This window comes from Schistocerca serialis, chromosome 6 (genome assembly GCF_023864345.2).
Source record: "Schistocerca serialis cubense isolate TAMUIC-IGC-003099 chromosome 6, iqSchSeri2.2, whole genome shotgun sequence".
In the NCBI taxonomy this organism is placed as follows: Eukaryota; Metazoa; Arthropoda; class Insecta; order Orthoptera; family Acrididae; genus Schistocerca; species Schistocerca serialis.
Window position 1 is genome coordinate 100,661,572 of NC_064643.1, and position 22,410 is coordinate 100,683,981.

Genomic DNA, 22,410 nt, shown 5'->3' on the forward strand with positions numbered 1-22,410 from the left:
TACTACTGACACAACACTTCGTTCCATGCTTCTGTGTAGTTAAGTCCATTTTTTTCCAACTTTTGTTACTTTCATTGTTTTCCAGCTTTTAGTACCTGCATTTTATGTGCTGTTTTATCTTCTTGTTTCATGTATTTTACTGATACTCGTCTCAATCTGTTTTTATGCAGGCACTAAAGACCTTCCTGTTGTGCGCTCATACAAACATTTCCATCCATCCATCCATCCATCCATCCCATCCATCCATCCATCCATCCTCTGGTTTGGAGTGAAGTGGAGAGCCTCAACCAAAGGCTCCATTCATTCTGTGATGGCCTTGGCTGAAGATTTCTAGAGTTGTGTTATGTGATGGAGAATTGTAGAACTCCCCCTGACATGTCAGGAATACACTACACGAAGGAAATGGCTACTTCGGTAGCAGAATACCCTTGGAGCGTACTTTTTTTTTTCTTTTAAAAAGGAAAAAAAGGCTAGGCATTAGTTTGAGGTCCTCTGATGAACACTCTCCAGCTGATACGCAGAGAGTGAAATCAAATCCCATATGAAGTGAAGACCCTTCAACTGTCAAAATTTTGACAGTACAGAGTGCGTTCCGTAAGTAATGCGACCAATTTTTTTCTGATGCAACAGTACACCACAGAGTTGTAACCGGCTGGGCTAAGTGGATGGGGGTGTTAGCTTCAAAACACTCTTTGTCTCATTCAGCTGCGAGCTGCAGGAGTGTCAGGACATGCATTTCCGTCAACCCCGTTTTGAGTTTATGTAACACGGCACAATGGATCATTCTGTAGAGCAACAGTATGCTTTAAATTTTGCGTTAAACTTGGGAAGGCCGCCACCAAAATGTTTCCATTATTTCAGCATGCCTTTGAGAATGATTGCTTGTCCAAATCACAAGTTTTCCGATGGCACAAGTGGTTCATGAAGGGCTGAGAGGAGATCACCAACGAACCCCGCAGTGGACGGCCATCAACCACAAGAGTTGACGAAAATGTGATGCGTGTGGGCGACTGTTTGAACTCTGCCAGACGGCTGAGCCTCCAATTGATAGTTGTTTTTGGCATGTTTAGAGTTTGTGCTGTTTTCCGCATTGTGACTGAAGATTTGAACATGAGAAAGGTGTGTGCCAAACTCGTCCCAAAAGTGTTGACCAACGAACACGAGCACATGTGAGTGCTTCGGTGCCGAGAAATGTTGGAAATGTCTGAAAATGATCCGCACTTTTTAAACTCAGGTATGACTGGTGATGAGTCATGGATTTTTGAGTATGACCCTGAGACAAAAAGGCAGAGTTCAGAATGGCACACCCCATCATCACCCCGTCCCAAGAAGGCACGCATGAACAAGTCCAGGATCAAAACCATGCTCATTGTCTTCTTTGACGTCAGAGGCATTGTCCACCATGAATTCGTACCTACCGGAACTACATTGAACACAGCTTTCTACTTGGAAGTGCTCAAAAGACTGAAAATGAGGGTCTCGCACTGCTGAAGTGACATCAAGGACACGTGGAAAGTTCACCAAGACAATGCGCTGAGTCACAGCGCCTTCACTGTCAACGGCTTCCTGGCCAGGACCAAGACACCATTGGTTCCCCAGCCTCCCTACGGTACTGAACTGGCTCCCGCTGACATTTTTTTGTTTCCTCGGTTAGAAGGAGTCATGAAAGGAAAACATTGGGACAGGACTGAAAGCATCCAGGCGCATGTTACATCAGCTCTAAAGGACATTCCGGAAAAGGCATTCCAGGATGCCTTCCAGGCATGGAAACACCGCCTCCAGAAACGTATCGCCGCAAGATGGTGCTATTTTGAAAATTTTTGAATATATTAAATAAATTATTTTTTATGAATTTGGTCGCATTACTTATGGAGCGTACCTTGTAAATTGTTGTGCATTTATATCAAAGTTCCTGAATTTACTTTACATCTAGGGTTGGGGTTGAGTTGATTTGGGGAGAAGAGACCAAACAGCGAGGTCATCGGTCTCATCAGGTTAGGGAAGGATGGAGAAGGAAGTCTGCCATGCCCTGTCAAAGGAACCATCCCAGCATTTGCCTGAAGTGATTTAGGGGAATCACGGAAAACCTAGTTAGGATGGCCAGACGTGGGATTGAACTGTCATCCTCCCGGATGTGAGACCAGTGTGCTAACCACTGCGCCATCTTGCTCGGTTACTTTACATCTAGGAACATAGTCACATTCAAGTTATTCTTGGAACAAAAGCTGTCTTAAACCTGAAGTAAGAAGCTCCAAAATATTTAGCAAGGCAGTGTGTGTGTGTGTGTGTGTGTGTGTGTGTGTGTGTATTTGAAATGACATAGGAGGGACAGTGTTCAGTGTAGTCACCAAAAACATTGTGTCTATCAAGGTCAAAATTTAATCTGACTGTGAAGTCATCTGGATTGATTAACAGGCCTAGGTGAACTAAAGTTAATTATTGGATGTTTTTACCAGTCACCCAACTGTAGAATCATTCAAAGAAAGTCTATGTACAGTAGTGTAGAGCTACCCAGATTGTGTAATATTAAATTGGAGGTGAATTTAATCTATCCAAGCATAGACTGGGATGTCTATGGATTCACTGCAGGTGTTGCAGACAGCCAGACTTATGAAGTACTTTTGAATATGTTTTCCGAAAACTGTCTTGAGCAGCTAGTTCAACAGCTCACACACAATGGAAATATTTTACATCTTGTAACTGCAAACCGGCCTGACCTTGCCAAAAGTGTCAGTATAGAGACAGGGACTAGTGATCATGATATCATCATAATGGCAATGTCTACTAGTAAAGACCGATTGTGGTTTAATAATAAAATTCAGAAAAATTGAAGAAGTAGAGATTGTTGCATTTTCATTTAAAAAAAGAGCACATAAATGTCAACAGGCAAAAGTTAGTACAAATTTGTACACCTGTAAGAAGATCAATGGGCAAAACATACAACTTCCACACTCATATCTTAGCAATCAAAGGACTCTGTCCAGTCACTTGACAACCAGTCTGATGTGGTAATAGAAGAAAGCAAAAGGAAACCTGAAGTTCTAAATTTCACATTTACGAAAACATTTACATATAAGCATCATACAAAAATACCATTGTTCGACTGTCGCATGGACTCCAATACAGATAACATAGAAATAAGCATCCCTTACGTTGAGAAGCAACTGAAAGACTTGAAAACAATTAAGCTGCCAAGTCTGGATAGAATCCCAATTTGGTTTAACAGAGAGTACTCTATGGTACTGGCTCCTTACTTAGGTTGCATCTACTGCAAATCTCTTGCCCGGGTGACTCCCCTATACAAGAAGAGCAAAATAACGGACCCGCATAATTACAGACTAATTTCCTTAATATAGGTTTGCTGCAGAATTCTTGGACATATTCTCAGTTTGCATATAATAAATTTTCTAGAGAAAGAAAGGTTTCTATTCACAAATCAGCATGGATTTAGAAAGCATTGTTTGTACAACACGCAGCTTGCCCTTTTCTCTCATGATATTCTGCGAATTACGATAGATGGCAACAGGTAGATTCCACAGTCCTCGATTTCCAGAAAACATTTGTTATGGTGCCCCACTGCAGATTGTTAATGAAGAATTAGGCTCCCTGATATGTGAATGGCTCAAAGACTTAAGAAGTAATAGAACCTGGTACATTCGCCTTGGCGACAAATGTTCACCAGAGACAAGGGTATATCAGGAGTGCCCAAGAAAAGTGTGGTAGTACAACTGCTCATATTCTCTCTATACATAAATGATCTAACAGACAAAGCGAGCAGCAATCTGCAGCTGTTTGTTGATGATGCTGTGGTATAGAGGAAGATGTCATCGTTAAGTGAGTGTAGGGGGAGACAAGGTGACTTACTGGATACAATTTCTAGCTCATGTAATGAATGGTAGCTAGCTAGTTAGTTACTTTCATGTTCCATGGATCATTTTGCACAATAAATTATCATGATGTGGAAAGAGTCATTTTAGATTCATATTGCAAATTAATTTGTACATCTATCTGGACTCCAAACATTACCACATTATTATTATTATTATTATTATTATTATTATTATTAATTCCCCCTCCCCCTCCCCCTCCCCGACATGAAAACAAGAAGTACAGATTGAGTCAGCAATTCCTACCTTTTACACACTACAAACACAGAAATTCTTCTACAGAATAGAAGGAGTTGACAAGGAGAAACTTTATCAATTTATTTTCAAAAATTACCTTTCTGCCTGTTAGATATTTTATATCACTGGATAAGTGGTCAAAAATTTTTGTTGCATCATTGTGCACCCCTTTCTTTTCTAAAGACAATCTTAATGTTGAGTATTGAATGTCATTTTTTCCTCTAGTAATCTAATTATGTACGTTACTGTTCCTTTTGAACTGTAGTGGATTATTTGCAACAAACTTCATGAGGGAATAAATATACTGTGAAGCAGTAGTCAAGAATGCCTAACTCCTTAAACAGATGTCTACAAGATGATTGCGGGTGAGCACCACATATTATCCTTACAGCATGTCTTTGGGCAATGAAGACCTTCTTTCTTAAAGATGAGTTACCCCAGAACATTATTCCATATGACATTACTGAATGAAAATAAGCAAAATATGTCAACTTGCTGATTTCTCTCTCTCCAAAATTTGTTATGATTCTAAGTGCAAATGTGGCTGAACTAAGTTGTTTTAGGAGCTCCAAAATGTGTTTTTTCCAATTTAAATTTTCATTAACATGGACACCTAAGAATTTCGAAGTTACACTTATCACTGGTGCAATACCCCTAGAGGTGCAGAACTGAATATATGTGTCTTTGTGAAATTCAGGATGAGACCATTCCAAAAACCAGTCAATGATACTTTTCAGAACTTTGTTCATCACTTCTTCCATTTCTGTGTGTATACTGGGAGTAATGAAAAAAAAAGTAAGTTAAAGCAGATGAGTAGGAAAGACAATCCTGTAACATTTGAATACAGCATTAGTAGTATCCTGTTGCACAGTCATGTTGATTAAATACCTAGGCATAATGTTGCAAAGCAATATGAAATGGAACAAGCACGGCAGCAGAGAAAGTGAATGGCGAACTTCGGTTTATTGGGAGAATTTTAAGACAGTGTAGCTCACCTTCACAGGAGACTGCGTATAGAACACTATTGCGACCCATTCTAGAGTAGTGCTCAAGTATGTGGGATTCCCACCAGACAGGTTAACGGAAGACATTGAAGCATTTCAAAGGTGTGCTGCTAGAGATGCTTTGTGAACTAAAATAGGAATCTCTGGAGGGAAGACAATGTTTTTCTTGTGAGGCACTATTGAGAAAAGCAGAAAATGTATTTGAGGCTGACTACACAATGATTCTACTGCCACCAACATACATTTTGCTTAAGGATCACAAAGATAAGATGAGAGAAGTTAGGGCTTGTATGGAGGCACATAGACAACCATTTTCCCATTGCTCCATTTGTAAGCGGAACAGGAAAAGAAATGGCTAATACTGGTATGAAGTACCCTCTGCCATGTGCCTTATGGTGGCTTATGCAGTATATATGTAGATGTAGAAGAATGCTGGAGATTAGATGGGTCTAATGAAGTACTGGAAGGACTTAATAGCACAACCTGACTAAAAGTAGGGATCTGTGGATAGGATACATCCTGAAGGACCAAGGAATTGTCAGTTTGGTAATGGAAGTAAGTGTGGGAGATAAACTTTGTAGAGGGAGACCAAGGGTTGAGTAAAGCAATCACGTTAAAATGGATGTATGTTGCAGTAGTTATGCAGAGATGAAGAGGCTTGGGGCAGAATAGGCTAGTATGGAGAGCTGCAGCAAAGCCAGTCTTCATACTGTTGATCATAACAACATATTTAGAACAGGATTTCATTTCTGCCACTTTTATTTTAAGCACATTTATATGTGAAGCACATTTATATGTGTTACCTGTACAGTCTTACAAATACTTGCTGATCTTTAGTAATAATAGCTGTTTATTTAATCTTTAATGTAATTTATGATTACAATCCGGTGGCTCACAGATCAATAATAATACGGAACTGACATTATTACAATGAAAACACAGAAAGCACACAAATATATACTAGAGACTATGCATGTATTTACATCATTCCTTTACATGGGTGTTTTCCTGGAGCATTTCTTTTTCTGTTTGCCTGTCACCTCTCCAGTCTGTCTCCACCAACACATTCTGTCATTTTCTGATATCAATTCTAAGTCTCGCATTCCTCCTTTTTTTCATTTCTAATTGTCAGGACATGTTTTTGACCTGAACAATAATAAATGTATGTCCTCTCCTATTCTCGTGTTTTCAGTTAGCTGGCAGTGCTGAGAAGCTGCAACATTTCAATGAGTTGCATACGTATCAACTTCTCCTGTAGTGTTGAAACACTGAAGATGTCCCCCTATATATACACAACAGGTAGCTTGCCTTGTGTATGCAGGCGTCAAACAGGGAATGTGTCAAGTATAGCGCATTAGTAAATAGTGTGCAGCTACTGTTTAGACATGACAGAAGTTATGGGTAGCGTAAAATGTAAAACTAGATTAGAAGAGGAAAACAATCTACAAAGAAAAATTCATTAAAGAATAATAAACAGAAATAAAATGAAAAAAAGAAAATGGAGAAAAAAGAGAAACAGAAAAATGTAGGATAAACAAATTGCTTTATCTTCTGGAGTTCGGTGAAACTGTGCAGTGTGGGAGGACTAAATGACTCATGTAGTACTTTGTCACTCTTGTTTATTGTATTTTGGCACTCTTGTTTATTGAGATATACTGCAGAGCAATGTTTCTCAACCTTTTTCAACTCAGTTCCCCTTACCACATTGAAATGAAAGTCAGTCATTTCCACGGTAGACAGTTTGATTGTGCCTATTAATGTGCTGTGCCAGTTTACTGTGGTAATCCAAGGTCATTTAGTGTAGACATATAACCTAGTAAACAACTCCTGTGGTTGATTCTTCATTAGCTTACACTGACCCATTTCTTCTCTATATTGGCGTTTGTTACACTTATATCCCCTTTTTTTAGTATTTACTTATTTACCCTCCCATTCCCCATGAGAACCAGTCCCCCCCACCCATCTCTCTCTCTCTCTCTCTCTCTCTCTCTCTCTCTCTCTCTCTCCCCCTCTTTCTTTTCCATTTTATCCCTTCTTTCTTTTGATTCATTATTCTTTAATTCCATTATTAATTCCACTTTTCATTTCCTCTTACCAACCCAATCTAAAAAGAAGGTAGAATACTGTCCTTTTAATCTGTATTTTTAGTGATATTACTCTCCACCTACCCTGAATACAATCTCCCCCATCAAATTCAGCTTTCCTTCCTAAGGAAGGCACCTATTGTGCCTAAAGCTAGAAAAGCTGTGCTCTATTTTCATGTAATCCTATCAGCAGTAATAGGTGTTGTGACTCCTTTTAGTAACTATCTGGTTTTTCTTCTCTCTCTGCAATTTTAACAATCTCCTGTGTTGAACTTTCCTTTTTCTAAAATTATAACGTACTATGTTCATACAAAAATGTGGCATGTAAGTAGAAACAGGTCAACTGCCAAAAAATGTAAATTAGAATTATTGGTGAACTGCTGGAACTGCCAAGGCCAACAACATATATTCTGATACAAGTGCCACAACATTGGGAAAGTGTTTACAGCATTTGAAAGATAACATTCATTCTAGCACAACAACATTGATGTTCAAATATTGTGTGTGTGTGTGTGTGTGTGTGTGTGTGTGTGTGTGTGTGTGCGCGCGCGCGCGCACGCACGTGCGCACGCATTTAATAATTTACTTTTTCCCTCTTTAGGGTTCCTGTAAATGCAAACAGCTTTCACATGGCCAGACACTTAAGTTCTTGAATGATTTCTACTCGCTACAGGATACAGTGAAGCAAAATTCCTATGCAATGTCTCACAGATGTGTCTGCAAAATGATAAGGCAGAGACCCAAAGTAAATAATGGTGCTTATGAAACTGCTCAGCTGTCTATGTAGGAAGGTGCTGAACAACTGGTAATACCATAGACAAAAGAAGTAAATATGCGCTACACATTGGCTGATGGTGAGGGATCTGTAATACAAGAATGTAAAGGAAAATTTTGTGAGGTTCTTGGTTTGACAAAAAGTAGAATTCATACATTAACACATTTAAAGAAGAGTATTGAGACTCTGTGAAGACAGTCTCACTACTCATCATTTGTCAAGTGACAACTGAGGTGTGATTCCATAATAAATGTCAACTACAACATGTCACCTAGTACATGATTCTGAATCTTGATTCCTAGCAGTGAATTATTCACTCTTAAGAGTTTGTTTTGCCATGTACCTGAGGGGGGGGGGGGGGGGGGGAGGGGGGGGGAGCAATTTTTTTCCTCACATACATGCACTCACCTGATGCTGAGAGCTGGGGCAGTGAGCTAACCTATGATTTGATTGATTTGTTATGCCTACTCACAATAAATCTAAAGAAATCTTTTTCATACTCCATACATAGATTTGTACTGGTATTACAATTACACCGTAAAAATCTCAGTTCATTATCGGCATCACTTTTGGAGGTATAAAGTTTTACCTAGAATCCATAATAACTTTCCTGGTAGTACAATAGTAGAGCTAGGGGTTGTAATGTATTCATTTATAATCTTGTATAAAACTATAACCTAGGAGTCAGTTCATAGTTTTTCTAGAATTTTTTTTTACTTTTGTTAAAATAGTTTGATAACAGTAATCACCTAAAAATTCTTAGTTAGTTATGTTTTTTGGGGGGGTGGGGGCGAGAGAAAGAAAGAGAGAGAGAGAGAGAGAGAGAGAGAGAGAGAGAGAGGACATCCATAAAGTGTGGACGTTTTATTACAAAACTGTGCAAAATTTTTGCGTGGGGAAATTCTTGTGCAATCACGAATCCTGTGACGTATGTCCATCAAGCATTCTTTTATACAAAAGCAGACACAAGAAAAGTTTGATGTTGATGTTTTCTCTGCTGCACCCATATAAATATACTACACACACTTTAAATCAGTTTCTTACATAGCTTTGCCCTGACAAGTACCATTCTCTGTTAGGTCCATTTATATCACCCTTATCTTAAAATTGCACTGTTGTACCGTACCACACAATGTTGCTTTCCTGCCACACATTGTTGCTTTCCTGACAGGGTGTTTACAGGCATGGTCTTTCCAACCCACAGCCCATTGCACTCCCTTTGCTGCAAACTTGTCTCAATTAAAAAGCAATTTATTTCACACATCAGCCACACAGTGGTGCCTCATTGTGCCAGGCTGTAGTTATTACAATTACCATCAAACAGGCATGACTTTAGCAAATTCCCCCCCCCCCCCCCCCCCCCCCCCAGCAAAACCTTTCCAACTTGTGGAAACGTTAAGTAATTGTATTTGTAAAACTATAAAAATAAAGATGTGCGAGTTATACGAGTTATATGTACATACTTATGCATTTAATTTCTTATTTCTGACTTATAAAGAGACAGAATTCAGACTGCAGGAAAGTCTGATTCTGGCACCGCGCACGGGTTTTGCAACTGCTTTCCCAATGTCACAGTGAAGGGGATATATCAATCGTTTTATTTAAATTAAATTTGGTTTCATAAATACAGGCTTTCTTTTATACATTGTTTTCTATAATTACACTAGATGCTATAGGGATTACTGTGAGTACTGGAGAGCTGGAGCTCTTCTGGTTGGATGCGTAGATCATCAGCCTATGGGAATTAAGCATTTCCTGTGCTTAGTGCTGGTGCTTTGTGCTGTAGTTCTGTCTCCAAGGTCGCTCAGGGACCGTCATACTTTGCAGCTCAATGTGGAACCACGCCACACAAATTTTTGTTAAGATGAAGAAAATGGTGTGTTCTGTCAGTTCTTTTATCCTAGTTGTGAAGTAACTACAGTTTTGAATGTTTCAGTGAAAGTTTGAGAATTCTGAGCTTGGAAGTTACTTGCGTGTGAACTTCTGGTCATATTTCAACTCCACGTGGCATGTTTCTTGAATACTTCAGGACATCTTTTTAAGAAGATCAATGAACGACTTGCTGAAGTAACTTGAGAATAACTGTGGGTCAGTAACTGTGCAGGATGTGAATACTGTTCAGGTTGGAGCAGTCAACTTCTAGCTTCTTATGTATGAAAACTAGTGGTGAAAACAATAGTTTCAGCAGTAAATATGGACTTGATAGCCATTTATCACTTGTTTTGGAGGCAATAAAGCCTGATTAATTGAATTTTAAACCATTTTACACAAATTATTTAGAATCCTGCATGCCGAATATTTTTATGAACTTACAGGCACTGCCTCCAAGCCTGAGTTATGCGAAGTTATGCAGAACAAAAATAAGATGATTATGTTTCTGTGGGTTTACCTGGCAGTAAAGGGTTATTTTATGGAAACAGAACACAACATTTGGTGAAAGGACACTTTTTAATGTCTTGCGATTGTGATTTTGCCCACATTGAGAAATGAAAGAGGCTAACTGTGTGTGAAGTTCCAAAATATTTAGTTTGCCTCATAACTGAAACTATGCATACAACACCACTCATAGTGACTGTTATGCTGGAAACAGATTTTTAAGGCTTTTAAGTCAAGTGTTGAAAAACATAAGAATTTCACCAACATGCATATTTCAAATGTACAGTGGATAGACTGACTGCTGAATAGGTAGAGGTACTGCAAGTTTGATCAACTGTTAATGCAACTGAAGAGTTCAGAGAACTTCATATCTTGAGGAGGAATGTGAAGCCTTCTGATCTTCAACAGGTCCAGCTGGAAACACAAGCATATGAATTTAGGTCATCTGAAGAAAAGAGAAGGGATTTAGCTAAAATGACATTGAAAGAGAAGTGACGTTAGGAGAACCTTGTAAAATGAGTGAAAATGGGCATCATTGCAATTGTGTTGTTATTTATGTTAAAGCCATTGCGGACAGTACATCACAATCAGATTTTGTATTATTTTGTTCTTAAAGCCACTTATTCAGAGTAAAACCTGTACAGTTTTCATGTTTGTATAAAAGTTCCCCAACTTTTATGCTGCTTTTTATAAGTACTATAAACATTTCACTGATTATCTCCAAATCAGTGTTTGGGAGCTTGACACATTATTTACTTACATGCCACAAATATTATCCAAGCTTTTCTTTGTAATCAGCAAAGATTATTTAATTATAATTTCTGTTTACACTAGGTTCATACCATATGCTGGCTCCTGAAATGAATGAGCTATATTTTCAAACACTTTTCAGGGCACTGGATAAAATATTATAGTAACATCAATGTCCATATAAGACACTTGCAAAAGGTACAGCTCTTCCAGTTTCTTTAAAAAAAATGGTATCCCTTATTAATAAAATAAATCAATTTCTTTAAAATACTCACACATAAGGCACTAGCTCTGTTAAGGAGTAGTTTGGGGGCACAGTTATTCCACTCAAATAGGACATGATAACAACCTCTCGCATTGTCCGAGAATCTAGACCCCTGAAACCAAAATTTAAAAAAATCAAAATAATACATTGTTTGACATAAATATAATGTTTTGATGGCATGTAATTAGTTTTTCCTATCGGTTATATGTTAGGTTTTGGAGCAAAAGAGCTGTTTATCACATCTTGGTGATACAATTTATTTCCAACACAAACACATTACCTCTCAATTATCTTAAAAAAAATGTTCTAAGCCACTAATGTTTCAAAATGAGCATACTATTCACATGCTCACCACAACAAGCACAGTCCGGATAATACCTGAAAAAGTCTACACTAATTTCGCAGCACTCAGATTACATCTCACAAACAAAAATTACTATTTTTTGTGTGTTGGAATATGTGGCATAGCATTAGACTAATTGTGATTGTGGATGTTAAATTATCATCTCTGTCATAACTGGTAATCAGTTTTTTAATAATATTTTTCACCGTCAAGCTTGTATCAACTGAGCAACCACTTATCAGATGCTCTGTTTAAAAATTCAGAAAAAAGATAATAGTAAAAAACTAGGAAAAGTGTACTACAAAATTAAACTAATTTCTATACACAATTACAAGCACTTGAATACATTAGATGGTAACAAGTCACTCATCAAAATAAAAGTTGCATACAGTAGTTAGTTTGAGTTTGTAATTTAGTTTCCTAGTATTTTACTGTCCTTATTTGCCTTTCTTTTTAAACCACTATCCAACGGTGATTTGCTTGGAAATCACAACCAGATAAGACTGGAGCCTGAAAAACTCAGCTTTTTAAGATGGCCTAAAGCATGCTGCTGGTAGCCTATAATGAATATTACCAATTCCAATTGAGGGGCACTTCAAACCTCCACAACTACAAACAAAAAAGACCTGCTGGTAGCAGAAATAGATATTAATGGTCATGCACTATTTATATTGTTAGTATCGAGCATACATAAACTTTAATATCTAATGGAAGCACCCAACACAGCACAATCTACAGTGTGACTAAAATCAATTATCTTAAGACAGAAATAATGAACAACCAGCAATTTAATGGAACATTGTTTAAATTAACAGTGAAGTTATAAAATCAGTTACTGAGCTTTTGCATTTATTACACTTGAAAACAACAACTAGACAAACAGGAAATAAATATACATAAAAATAAAAGTATCACAAAAGGCTTTCAGTAAGCTAAGCAGAGTTTTCACAGCAGTGATTTTCTTGTGTCTGAAATAGAAAATCTACAATTAGTTTGAATTATCAGTTTGGTTTACAGCAGTGAGACATGAACTTTTAATATGAAAACTATTCAAAATCTGAGGATTGTTCAATGAGAAAAAGAGATACACCTATGTCACCATCGTATCTCTGGCAAAGATTACTATCAATGTGTTCTCCTGTAGGATCAACTCGAGGAACACATCTCAACAGACACGGAACAAGTCAATACATGAAATTGTAACAGAAAAGTAATAATAGATAAAATAAAATGTTTATGAATCCTAAAAATACAACAAGCTATAAGATTATATAAAGTCAACAATGTAACATGGAAATTAGCTTAATTTTTCTAGTAACTCCTCGACAGGATAGAAGAAGTGACCCATGAGCAAACTCTTCTGTTTGGATTTTAAAGCATGTGGATTACTTTTGAATCCTTGTGGCAGCTTACTGAAAATGGATGCAGCAGAATACAGCACATCTATCCCTACAAGAGTCAAGGAGATGCAATGCAAATACACAGTGGATTTTCTGTGTAGTATTAACTGAGTGAAAGCTGCTAATTCTTGGGAATAAGCTGATATTGTTAACAAGCAATATTTTGCAGAATATATATGCATATTGGGAGGCCAATGTCAAAGTACCCAGAGTAATGAACAGGGGTCGACAACAGGTTCATGAACTTACATCACTTATAGCCCAAACTGCCTTTTTCTGATCCAAAAATACCCTTTGACAATGGGAAGTGTTACCCCAAAATATAACATCATACATCATAAGCGAATGAAAATAAGCAAAGTAGACTACTTTTTATATCAAACTATCACTTACTTTAAAACAATGGAAAATCCAGGATGGAACATAAAAATATTATGAGAAGGAAAGTTGCTATTTACTCTAGCATATAGCAGACATACTGAGTTGCAGATAGGCACAAAAAAATAACTCTCACAATTAAAGCTTTCGGCCACTGGCCTTGCTCAACAATAGCCCCCCCCCCCCCTCCCCCACACACGCACATACACAAATGCAACTCACACACGACTGCAGTCTAAGGCAGCTGAAACCACACTGCAAGCAGCAGCACCAGTGCATGATGGGACTAGCAACTGGATGGGGGTAAGAAGGAGGCTAGGGCGGGGTGGGGGAGAGACAGTACGGTGGGGGTGGCGAACAGTGAAGTGCTGCAGGTTTCATAGAGCTTATGGGAGAGTTGGGATTGGGGGGGGGGGGGGGGGGGGGGGGAGCGAAGTAGCAGAAAAGGAGAGAAATAAAAAGACTGCGTGTGGTGGTGGAATGATGGCTGTGTAGTGCTGGAGTGGGAGCAGGAAAGGGGCTGGATTGGTGAGGACAGTGACTAACGAAGGTTGAGGCCAGGAGGGTTACGGGAACGTAGGATGTATTGCAAGGAAAGTTCAAACCTGTGCAATTCACAAAAGCTGGTGGTGGTGGGAAGGATCCATACGGCACAGGCTGTGAAGCAGTCATTGAAATGAAGGAAATCATGTTTGGCAGCGTGTTCAGCAATAGGGAGGTCCACTTGTTTCTTGGCCACTGTTTGTCAGTGGCCATTCATGTGGACAGATAGCTTGTTGGTTGTCATACCTACATAGAATGTAACACAGTGGCTGCAGCTTAGCTTGTATACCACATGACTGGTTTCAGAGGTAGCCCTGCCTTTGATGGGATAGGTGATGTTAGTGACTGGACTGGAGTAGGTGGTGGTGGGAGGATGTATGGGACAGGTCTTGTATCTAGGTCTATTACAGGGGTATAAGCCATGAGGTAAGGGATTGGGAGCAGGGGTTGTGTCAAGGATGGACAAGTATATTGTGTAGGTTCAGTGGATGGCGGAATACCACTGTGGGAGGGTTGGGAAGGATAGTGGGCAGGGCATTTCTCATTTCAGGGCGTGACAAGAGGTAATCTAAACCCTGGTGGAGAATGTAATTCAGTTGCTCCAGTCCTGGGTGGTACAGAGTTACAAGGGGATGCTCCTCTGTGCCCAGACAGTGGGATTTTGGGAGGTGGTGGGGGAATGGAAAGACAAGGCATGAGAGATTTGTTTTTGTACAAGGTTGGGAGGATAATTATGGTCAGTGTAAGCTTCAGTGAGACCCTCGGTATATTTCAAGAGAGACTGCTCATCACTGCAGATGCAACGACCATAGGTGGCTAGGCAGTACGGAAAGGACTTCTGGGTATGGAATGGGTGGCAGTTATCGAAGTGAAGGTATTGCTGGTGGTTAGAAGGTTTGATATGGATGGAGGTACTGACATAGCCATCTTTGAGGTAGAGGTCTACATCTAGGAAGGTGGCTTGTTTTGTTGAGTAGGATCAGGTAAAGCAAATGGGGGAGAAATTGTTGAGGTTCTGGAGGAATGTGGATAGGGTGTCCTCACCTTCGATCCAGATAGCAAAGATGTCATCAGTGAGTCTGAACCAGGTGAGGGGTTTAGGATTCTGTGTTTTTAGGAAGGATTTCTCTAGATGGCGCATGAATAGGTTGGCATAGGATGACGCCATGCGGGTGCGCCCATAGCCATACCCCAGATTTGTTTGTAGGTAATGCCTTCCAAGGAGAAATAATTGTGGGTGAGTGAGTGTGTGTTCGTGGCGACTAGGAAGGAGATTGTTAGTTTGGAATCCATCAGGCATTGGGAAAGGTACTGTTCAATAGTGGTAAGGGTAATAGGTCGAAGGTGTTGGTCTACAAGAGCAGAAATTCTCTGTGCTGCATTCTACGTAGGCATGACTACCAAAAAGCTGTCTGTCTGCATGAATGGCCACCGACAAACTGCGGCCAAGATACAACTGGGCCACCCTGTTGCTGAACACACTGCCAAACATGATCTCCTTAATTTCAATGACTGCTTCACAGCCTGTGCAATATGGATCCTTCCAACCAGCACCAGCTTTTCTGAACTGCGCAGTTTACCTGCAATACATCTAACATTCCTGTAACCCACCTGGCATCAACCTTCGTTGGTCACTGTCCTCACCCATCCAGCCCCTTCCCTGTTCTCATTCTAGCACCACACAGCTCTCATTCCACCACCACACCCAGTTTTTTTATTTCTCTCCTTTCCCACTACTTCCCTCCCCCCCTCCCCACCTGTCCCCTGCCCACCGTATAACCTGCAGCAACTTCACCGTCCACCACCCCCACCAGTGGTTTCAGTTGCCTGAGACTGTAGTCGATGTGTGTGTGTGTGTGTGTGTGTGTGTGTGTGTGTGTGTGTGTGTGTGTGTGCACGTGTATGTGTGTCTAATTGTTGATGAAGGCCAATGGCCAAAATCTTTAATTGTGAGAGACTTTTTATTGTGCCTACCTGCGACTCAGCATCTCCGCTATATGGTGAGCAGCAACTTTTCTTCTCATAATATTATCACTTACTTTCACAAGATCCTGAACATGGGCTTTCCACAACGGTTTACTGTCTATCTGAACACCCAGAAATTTGATCATATGCCCATTTTGTGTACCTAAAGTTTCAGGTTTTGTTGAAATATGTGTTAGAAATTGTACAAACTGAGTCTTACTGTGATTTAGTGTTAGTTTATTTTCTACAAGCCATGAACTTATGTCTTGAAACTGCACTATTTGAAACACTGCCAATGTTGCACACAACATCCTTTACTAACAAGCTAGTATCATCAGAAAACAAATATTTTATACTCACCTGTTATACTAGGAGGCATATCATTTATATAAATAAGGAAAAGGAGTGGCCCAGCACTGATCCCTGGGATAGCCCCCATTTAATTGCGCCCCCTCGGGCCCCACATCATAGCCATTATCAATACCGTGAGAATGACCTTCTGCTATCTGTTCTGAAAGTAAGATGTGAACCAATTGTGAGCTACTACCTGTAGTCCATAATGGTCCAACTTCGGGAACAATATTTTGTGATCACCACGATCAAACACCTTAGTTAAATCAAAAAATATGCCTAACATTCAAAACCGTTTGTTTAACCCATTCAGTACCTCACAGAGAAAAGAGAATATAGCATTTTCAGTTGTTAAACCATTTCTGAAACCAAACTGTACATTTGACAGCAAATTATCCTCATATACAAAGCCTTTTCAATAACTTTAGCAAACACTGATGACATAGAAATAGGTCTAAAATTGTCAACATTATCCCTTTCTATCTTTTTATAAAGAGGCTTTCCTACTGAGTACTATAATCATTCAGGAAACTCCCCTTCCTAAAGGAAAAAATTACAAATATGACTAAGTACAGAGCTAATGTGTTCAGCACAGTACTTTAGTATTCTGCTAGATACTCCATCATAAACATGAGAGTTCTTATACTTCAGTAACTTTTAATTACCGACTCAATCTCCCCCTTGTCAGTATCACGAAGGAGTATTTCAAATATCTGTCTCGGAAAGCCATTTTCCAATAGAATTATATGATTCCCTGTAGAAACTACATTTTTATTTAATTCACCACCTATGTTCAGAAAGTGGTTGTTAAATACTGTACATATATCTGACCTATCGGCAACAAACATTTTACTACATATTGACTTTATATCCTTGTCCTTGTGCTGCTGACCAGACACTTCCTTCACAACTGGCCATATCGTTTTAATTTTATGTTGTGAATTAGCTATTCCATTTGCATACCACAGATCCTTTGCCTTCCTAATAAATAATTTTAAGCAGTTTACCGTAATGGGCTACTGTAGTTCGATTGTGACTTTTATATAATTCCCATTTTGTTCTGCATGATATCCTTATCTCACTACTCAGCCGCCCAGGCTGCCTTTTATTGCTAGTAACCTGTTTTGAACACTCTGATGGAAAGCAACTTTCAAAGAGCTTCAGAAATGTGTTAAGGAAAGCATTAAATTTGTCATCTATGTTATCAGCACTATAAACATCCTGCCACTCTTGTTCCTTGATGAGGTTTAAAAAAAAACCTCCCTGCTGCCACTGGATTAACTTTCCTGCATAGTTTGTGATTATACAAAACATTTGTTTGAGTACAAAAACTTTTAGCGATAAAATCTGCGCATCATGGCCTAAAAGGCCATTCACCCTTTTACTAACAGAATGTGGATCTAGTAATGAAGAACAAATGAAAATATTGTCTAGGGTTGTGCTACTGTTCCCCTGCACCCTGGCTGGAAAAAAAAAGTCTGCATCAGTGCATCAGATCGTATGAATTTCCCCTGCACCCTGGTTGGAAAAAATACAGTCTGCATCAGATCATATGAACTTAGGAGCCCTTACAACATACTTTTTCTTGCACAGTCATATACAAAATTAATACTGAAGTCACCACACACAACTAATTGTTGTACTTCCTGTAAAATGAACCAAGAACCCTCTCTAGGTTGAGCAGAAATGCTCTGATGTCAGAATTAGGGGGCCTATAAATAACAACAATCATGAGTATAGTTTCACTAACTTCAACTGCCCCTGCACAACATTCAAATATATATTCAGTGCAGAGTTTTGATATATGTACGGACTCAAATGGAATACGGCTTTTTATGTACATGGCTGCTCTCCCAGTCCGCAAACAACCCCTTGAAAAACAGCCAGCTAATCTATATTCTGGTAAAGGAAGCCTCTGAACTGTCACACTATTTAAGTCGTGCTCTGATACCAATGCTGCCAGAGTGAACATCTATAAGCAGTTAACTAAATTTATCTCTAATACCTCTTATATTTTGATGAAATATGCTAACTCCTTCACGAGGCACTCAAGCACTCACAACGGAGTCACCGCACTTGGGTATCATCAGATAAACCACTGGTCAGCCATGCTCAATAATAAAGAGGAACAGTTATTGATTGAAGCAGAATGTGAGCACAGAATTTTATCACACAACCTAGAGTACGTGCAAATAACAGTTCACATTACTTACACAACATTTCTGAATGGAATACTATTAACTGATTCCTTAATGGAATATACTATCAAAAATTTAACATTTCTATATAGATTCTTACAATCGCTGAGTGTATGACTTGACCTTCAAATGAGATGGCTTGATGTCAGCTTTGCTATCTGTAACAGTAGGCAACTGATATGCCAGTATGTGTCTGCATTACCAGTGCATGCCTGCATTAGTTAGCAACACACAGACTTCTGTGTGCACTTGGAATGCTACCTCCAAATTAATTATGGGTAGTCAGTACCACATTCATTGCCAGTTCTATATTTAACTTGGATGCATAATGCTTTTAAGTGATAAGCTGGTAGGCTGTCTGATACAAACAGCTGCCACATGTCTGTTCATTGCAAACATAACAGATTGTGGTCTAGTACAGACAGCTCCTCAGCCCTAACTGCAAAAACAGTCTGGACATGATTTCCATGGCTCAAAACAACACTGCATATGCAGAAGCAATCTTACGCAACACCCGACCACAGATTTAGTCTCTGCTATTGTTTGTTGTTCGATGTCTGACAAAAAGCGAGGGATTTCATAATTGACGTGTAAAATGGGGTCACACGAAGTTGATGGTGTATGAAACCCTAGTGGAAACTGAAGAGGGTGTGATTGGTAGAGTTCTAGCTGCCTACCTCACTGTACAACAGACAGCCAGGATATTTGAGGGAGTGCAGCAAATTTTTTGTTATGTTGTAACACACACATTGAGACTGGTGCCTGTCACTCTGAAAATTTGCTGTGTACTTCAATTGCTGCTATAAGGTGCAAATTGTTTATGTCAATAAAGAAACTAAATATTTAATTTTCTACCATTAGTTCCATATTTCAACATATTTAGTTTAGGGTCCTCTATTGTCTAATATTGACCCCAAGATCTTTGCACACAAAATGCTTTAGTACCTGCAACTAGTGCTGTGTAAGCACCTCTTTGATGACCTCATGATGAAACATATTGCTCTTCTTTGGATCTTCTTTGTCTACTCTATTAATTCTACCAGGCAAGGGTCCCAGAATGAGAAGCAATGCTGTGTATAATGATTACCTAATATTATATTGGCAATTTACTGAATTTTGGAAAGCTAGTAACAAAACAGAAGACAAAAATAAATCCAGGGAGTGCTGAATCTACAGGAAAGCTTTGTTGTGTGAAAATACACTAACACACAAATTCACAAAATACGGAATTTTGTGTGTAAAAATTGTCCATGACCCCATCACAACCAAAACGTGTGTGCATTGGTTAACCAATCATTCATTATTTCCTCCTTAGGAGAGAAAAAAATGAAATTTCAACAATTTCCATGTTCTTTTTATATTCTCTTCTCTTGAGAAGAGCCATACGTAATTCAAATTTCCATTCTGTTTACACTCAGCTACACAGCTCACACCTCAAATGTTAATATATGATTATTCCTTTGTGAAACATTCAATATGTCTTCAGAAATAAGATTAAGCCAGATCTTTGACTTACAGAGAAAGTGTTCTTAGTGAGTTGATGAAAATACTTCATGGACTAATACAGAATACCAGCTTCCTACTACTTCTGCCCCATAGAGAGACTGAAGGGAGTCTTGGCTTCCAGTACCCGTGGGAGAAAGGATAAAGCAGAGAATGGTTTCAACACAACCTTCGACTGAATAATGGATAAAAACCAAAAAAAGAAAATACAGATTTTTTAAATTATCTACACTGTAAATAATATAGAACATTAAATTTGAACTAGTTACCTCAGCTCACTTGGAAGACGGCTGGACAGTATTCAATCAAAATATTAGAAGAAGTCGAGATTATGTGGCTGCACGCCAGAAATTTTATGGATCAGTCTTTGTGACACAAAAATATGAAGATGCACATTAAATTTGATAGCTAGTTTTGGTTGTTCATACAACTATCCTCATATCTGAAAGAACAACCAGAAACAGAAAACTGCTTTGGATAAACTGTCTTAAACAGTTTTGATATTTAAAGTTGCTACGCACCATATAGCGGAGATGCTGAGTCACAGATAGGCACAACAAAAGATTTTCACACTTAAGTCTTTCGGCCATTGGCCTTTGTCAACAATAGACACACATTCGCGCACACACACACACACTCACGCAAATGCAACTCACAGACATGACTGCAGCCTCAGGCAGCAGCACTAATGCACGACGTGAGTGGCGACTGGGTGGAGGAAAGGACGAGCCTGGGGCAGGAAGGGGGAGGGATAGTATGGTGGGGATAGCAGACAGTGAAGAGCTGCAGGTTGGCTGCAGGCCCAAGAGAGATGGAGAGGGGGAGGAGGGAAGTAGCGGAAAAGGAGAGAAATAGAGAAAAATAAATAAAAAAAGGACTGGGTGTGGTGGTGGAATGATGGCTGTGTAGTGCTGGAGTGGGAGCAGGGAAGGGGCTTGATGGGTGAGGACAGTGACTAATGAAGGTTGAGGCCAGGAGGGTTACGGGAAAGTGGGATGTATTGCAGGAGAAGTTCCCACCTGCGCAATTCAGAAAAGCTGGTATTGGTGGGAAGCATATGGCACAGGCTGTGAAGCAGTCACTGAAATGAAGGATATCATGTTTGGCCGCGTGTTAAGCAATAGAGCTGTCCACTTATTTCTTGGCTGCAGTTTGTCAGTGGCCATTCATGTGGACAGACAGCTTGTTGGTTGTCATGCCTACATTGAATGCAGCACAATGGTTGCAGCTTAGCTTGTAGACCACATGACTGGTTTCACAGGTAGACCTGTCTTTGATGGAATAGGCGATATTAGCGACCCATACATCCTCCCACCACCACATACTTCAGTCCCAACACAAGCTGTGTCATGACAGCTGAACATTCCATAGTCCTCCATTTGAAAAGTGTCCTCTAATTGAAAAGCACTGTGAACAGTTGTTCAATGGTATGCACATAAACTCACAGACTGCTGTGAATGCAGATGGCTAACAGCTGTGTGTGCTTGCAAAGGCCAATTAAGAACTGGCAGATAAAAGCAGTAGGTAGTGCACAAGTATGCACAGCTACAAACCATACTACAAAAAAGAAATATTATTATAGTATTAAAAAGTAAAAGAAAGGATTAAAGACAAGGGTAAGAAAAACAAATGTATCTGACAATCTAATGGCAAAACTATAGTGACAAAGTGACAATCACTTGAAAGAGAACAGTTACTGGAAAAAGACAAATATATTTAAGTAATGTTGAAAGCCAAGGACTGCCATAAAAATACCAGACATTAACGACAAGCAATCAAAATAACAATAAAGGTTGAAAGACTGCCAATGCAGATGAACCGCTATTTGCCAGCACATGACTATAGTGAAGACCGATGTCAAATGTGCTTGAGCAGATGGAAGCAGCAAGACAGAAATGCAGACTGCAATTGTCAGGACAACACACAACAAACAACTCTCCAGCAAACATCAGCTAAATACAATTAAAGAAGATCATCAAAAATATTAAAGAAGTAATATAAGATCAAGGGTTTTTTCCTTACAACTATAAGTTTCTAATTACTCCAACAAATCCAGTGTCATTCGTTTGGGCTCATTGCGCAACATCATACCACATCCAATACCCTATACCACATAGCCCTCTCAGTGATGTGCACACCAAAGGGCAATTAATTTGTATGTTTCCTGAAACAAGTATAAAAAGAATGGCCCGTCTGGCCAATGAAACACTGATCACAGTTATAACATTTAATTTTATACACTCATGAGTTATTTAATATGTCATGTTTAGGTTCAATTTGGCACTGAAGGTGTGTTTTTAGTTTCTTAGTTTTCACAACTATAACCAGACTATTCAGTTTTTTTTCTTTTT

The 22,410-nt window shown here is 39.2% G+C and overlaps 1 protein-coding gene across 1 annotated transcript in view; it reads right to left on the reverse strand.

Annotated features, from left to right (window-relative positions):
* LOC126484407 (polynucleotide 5'-hydroxyl-kinase NOL9) overlaps positions 1-22,410 on the reverse strand; it is a 72,056-nt gene that overhangs the window by 5,779 nt on the left and 43,867 nt on the right. Inside the window, exon 6 of the mRNA XM_050107908.1 lies at positions 11,389-11,490. Within this exon, the coding sequence (XP_049963865.1) occupies positions 11,389-11,490 (102 nt within the window). The remainder of the gene's footprint in view (positions 1-11,388; positions 11,491-22,410) is intronic.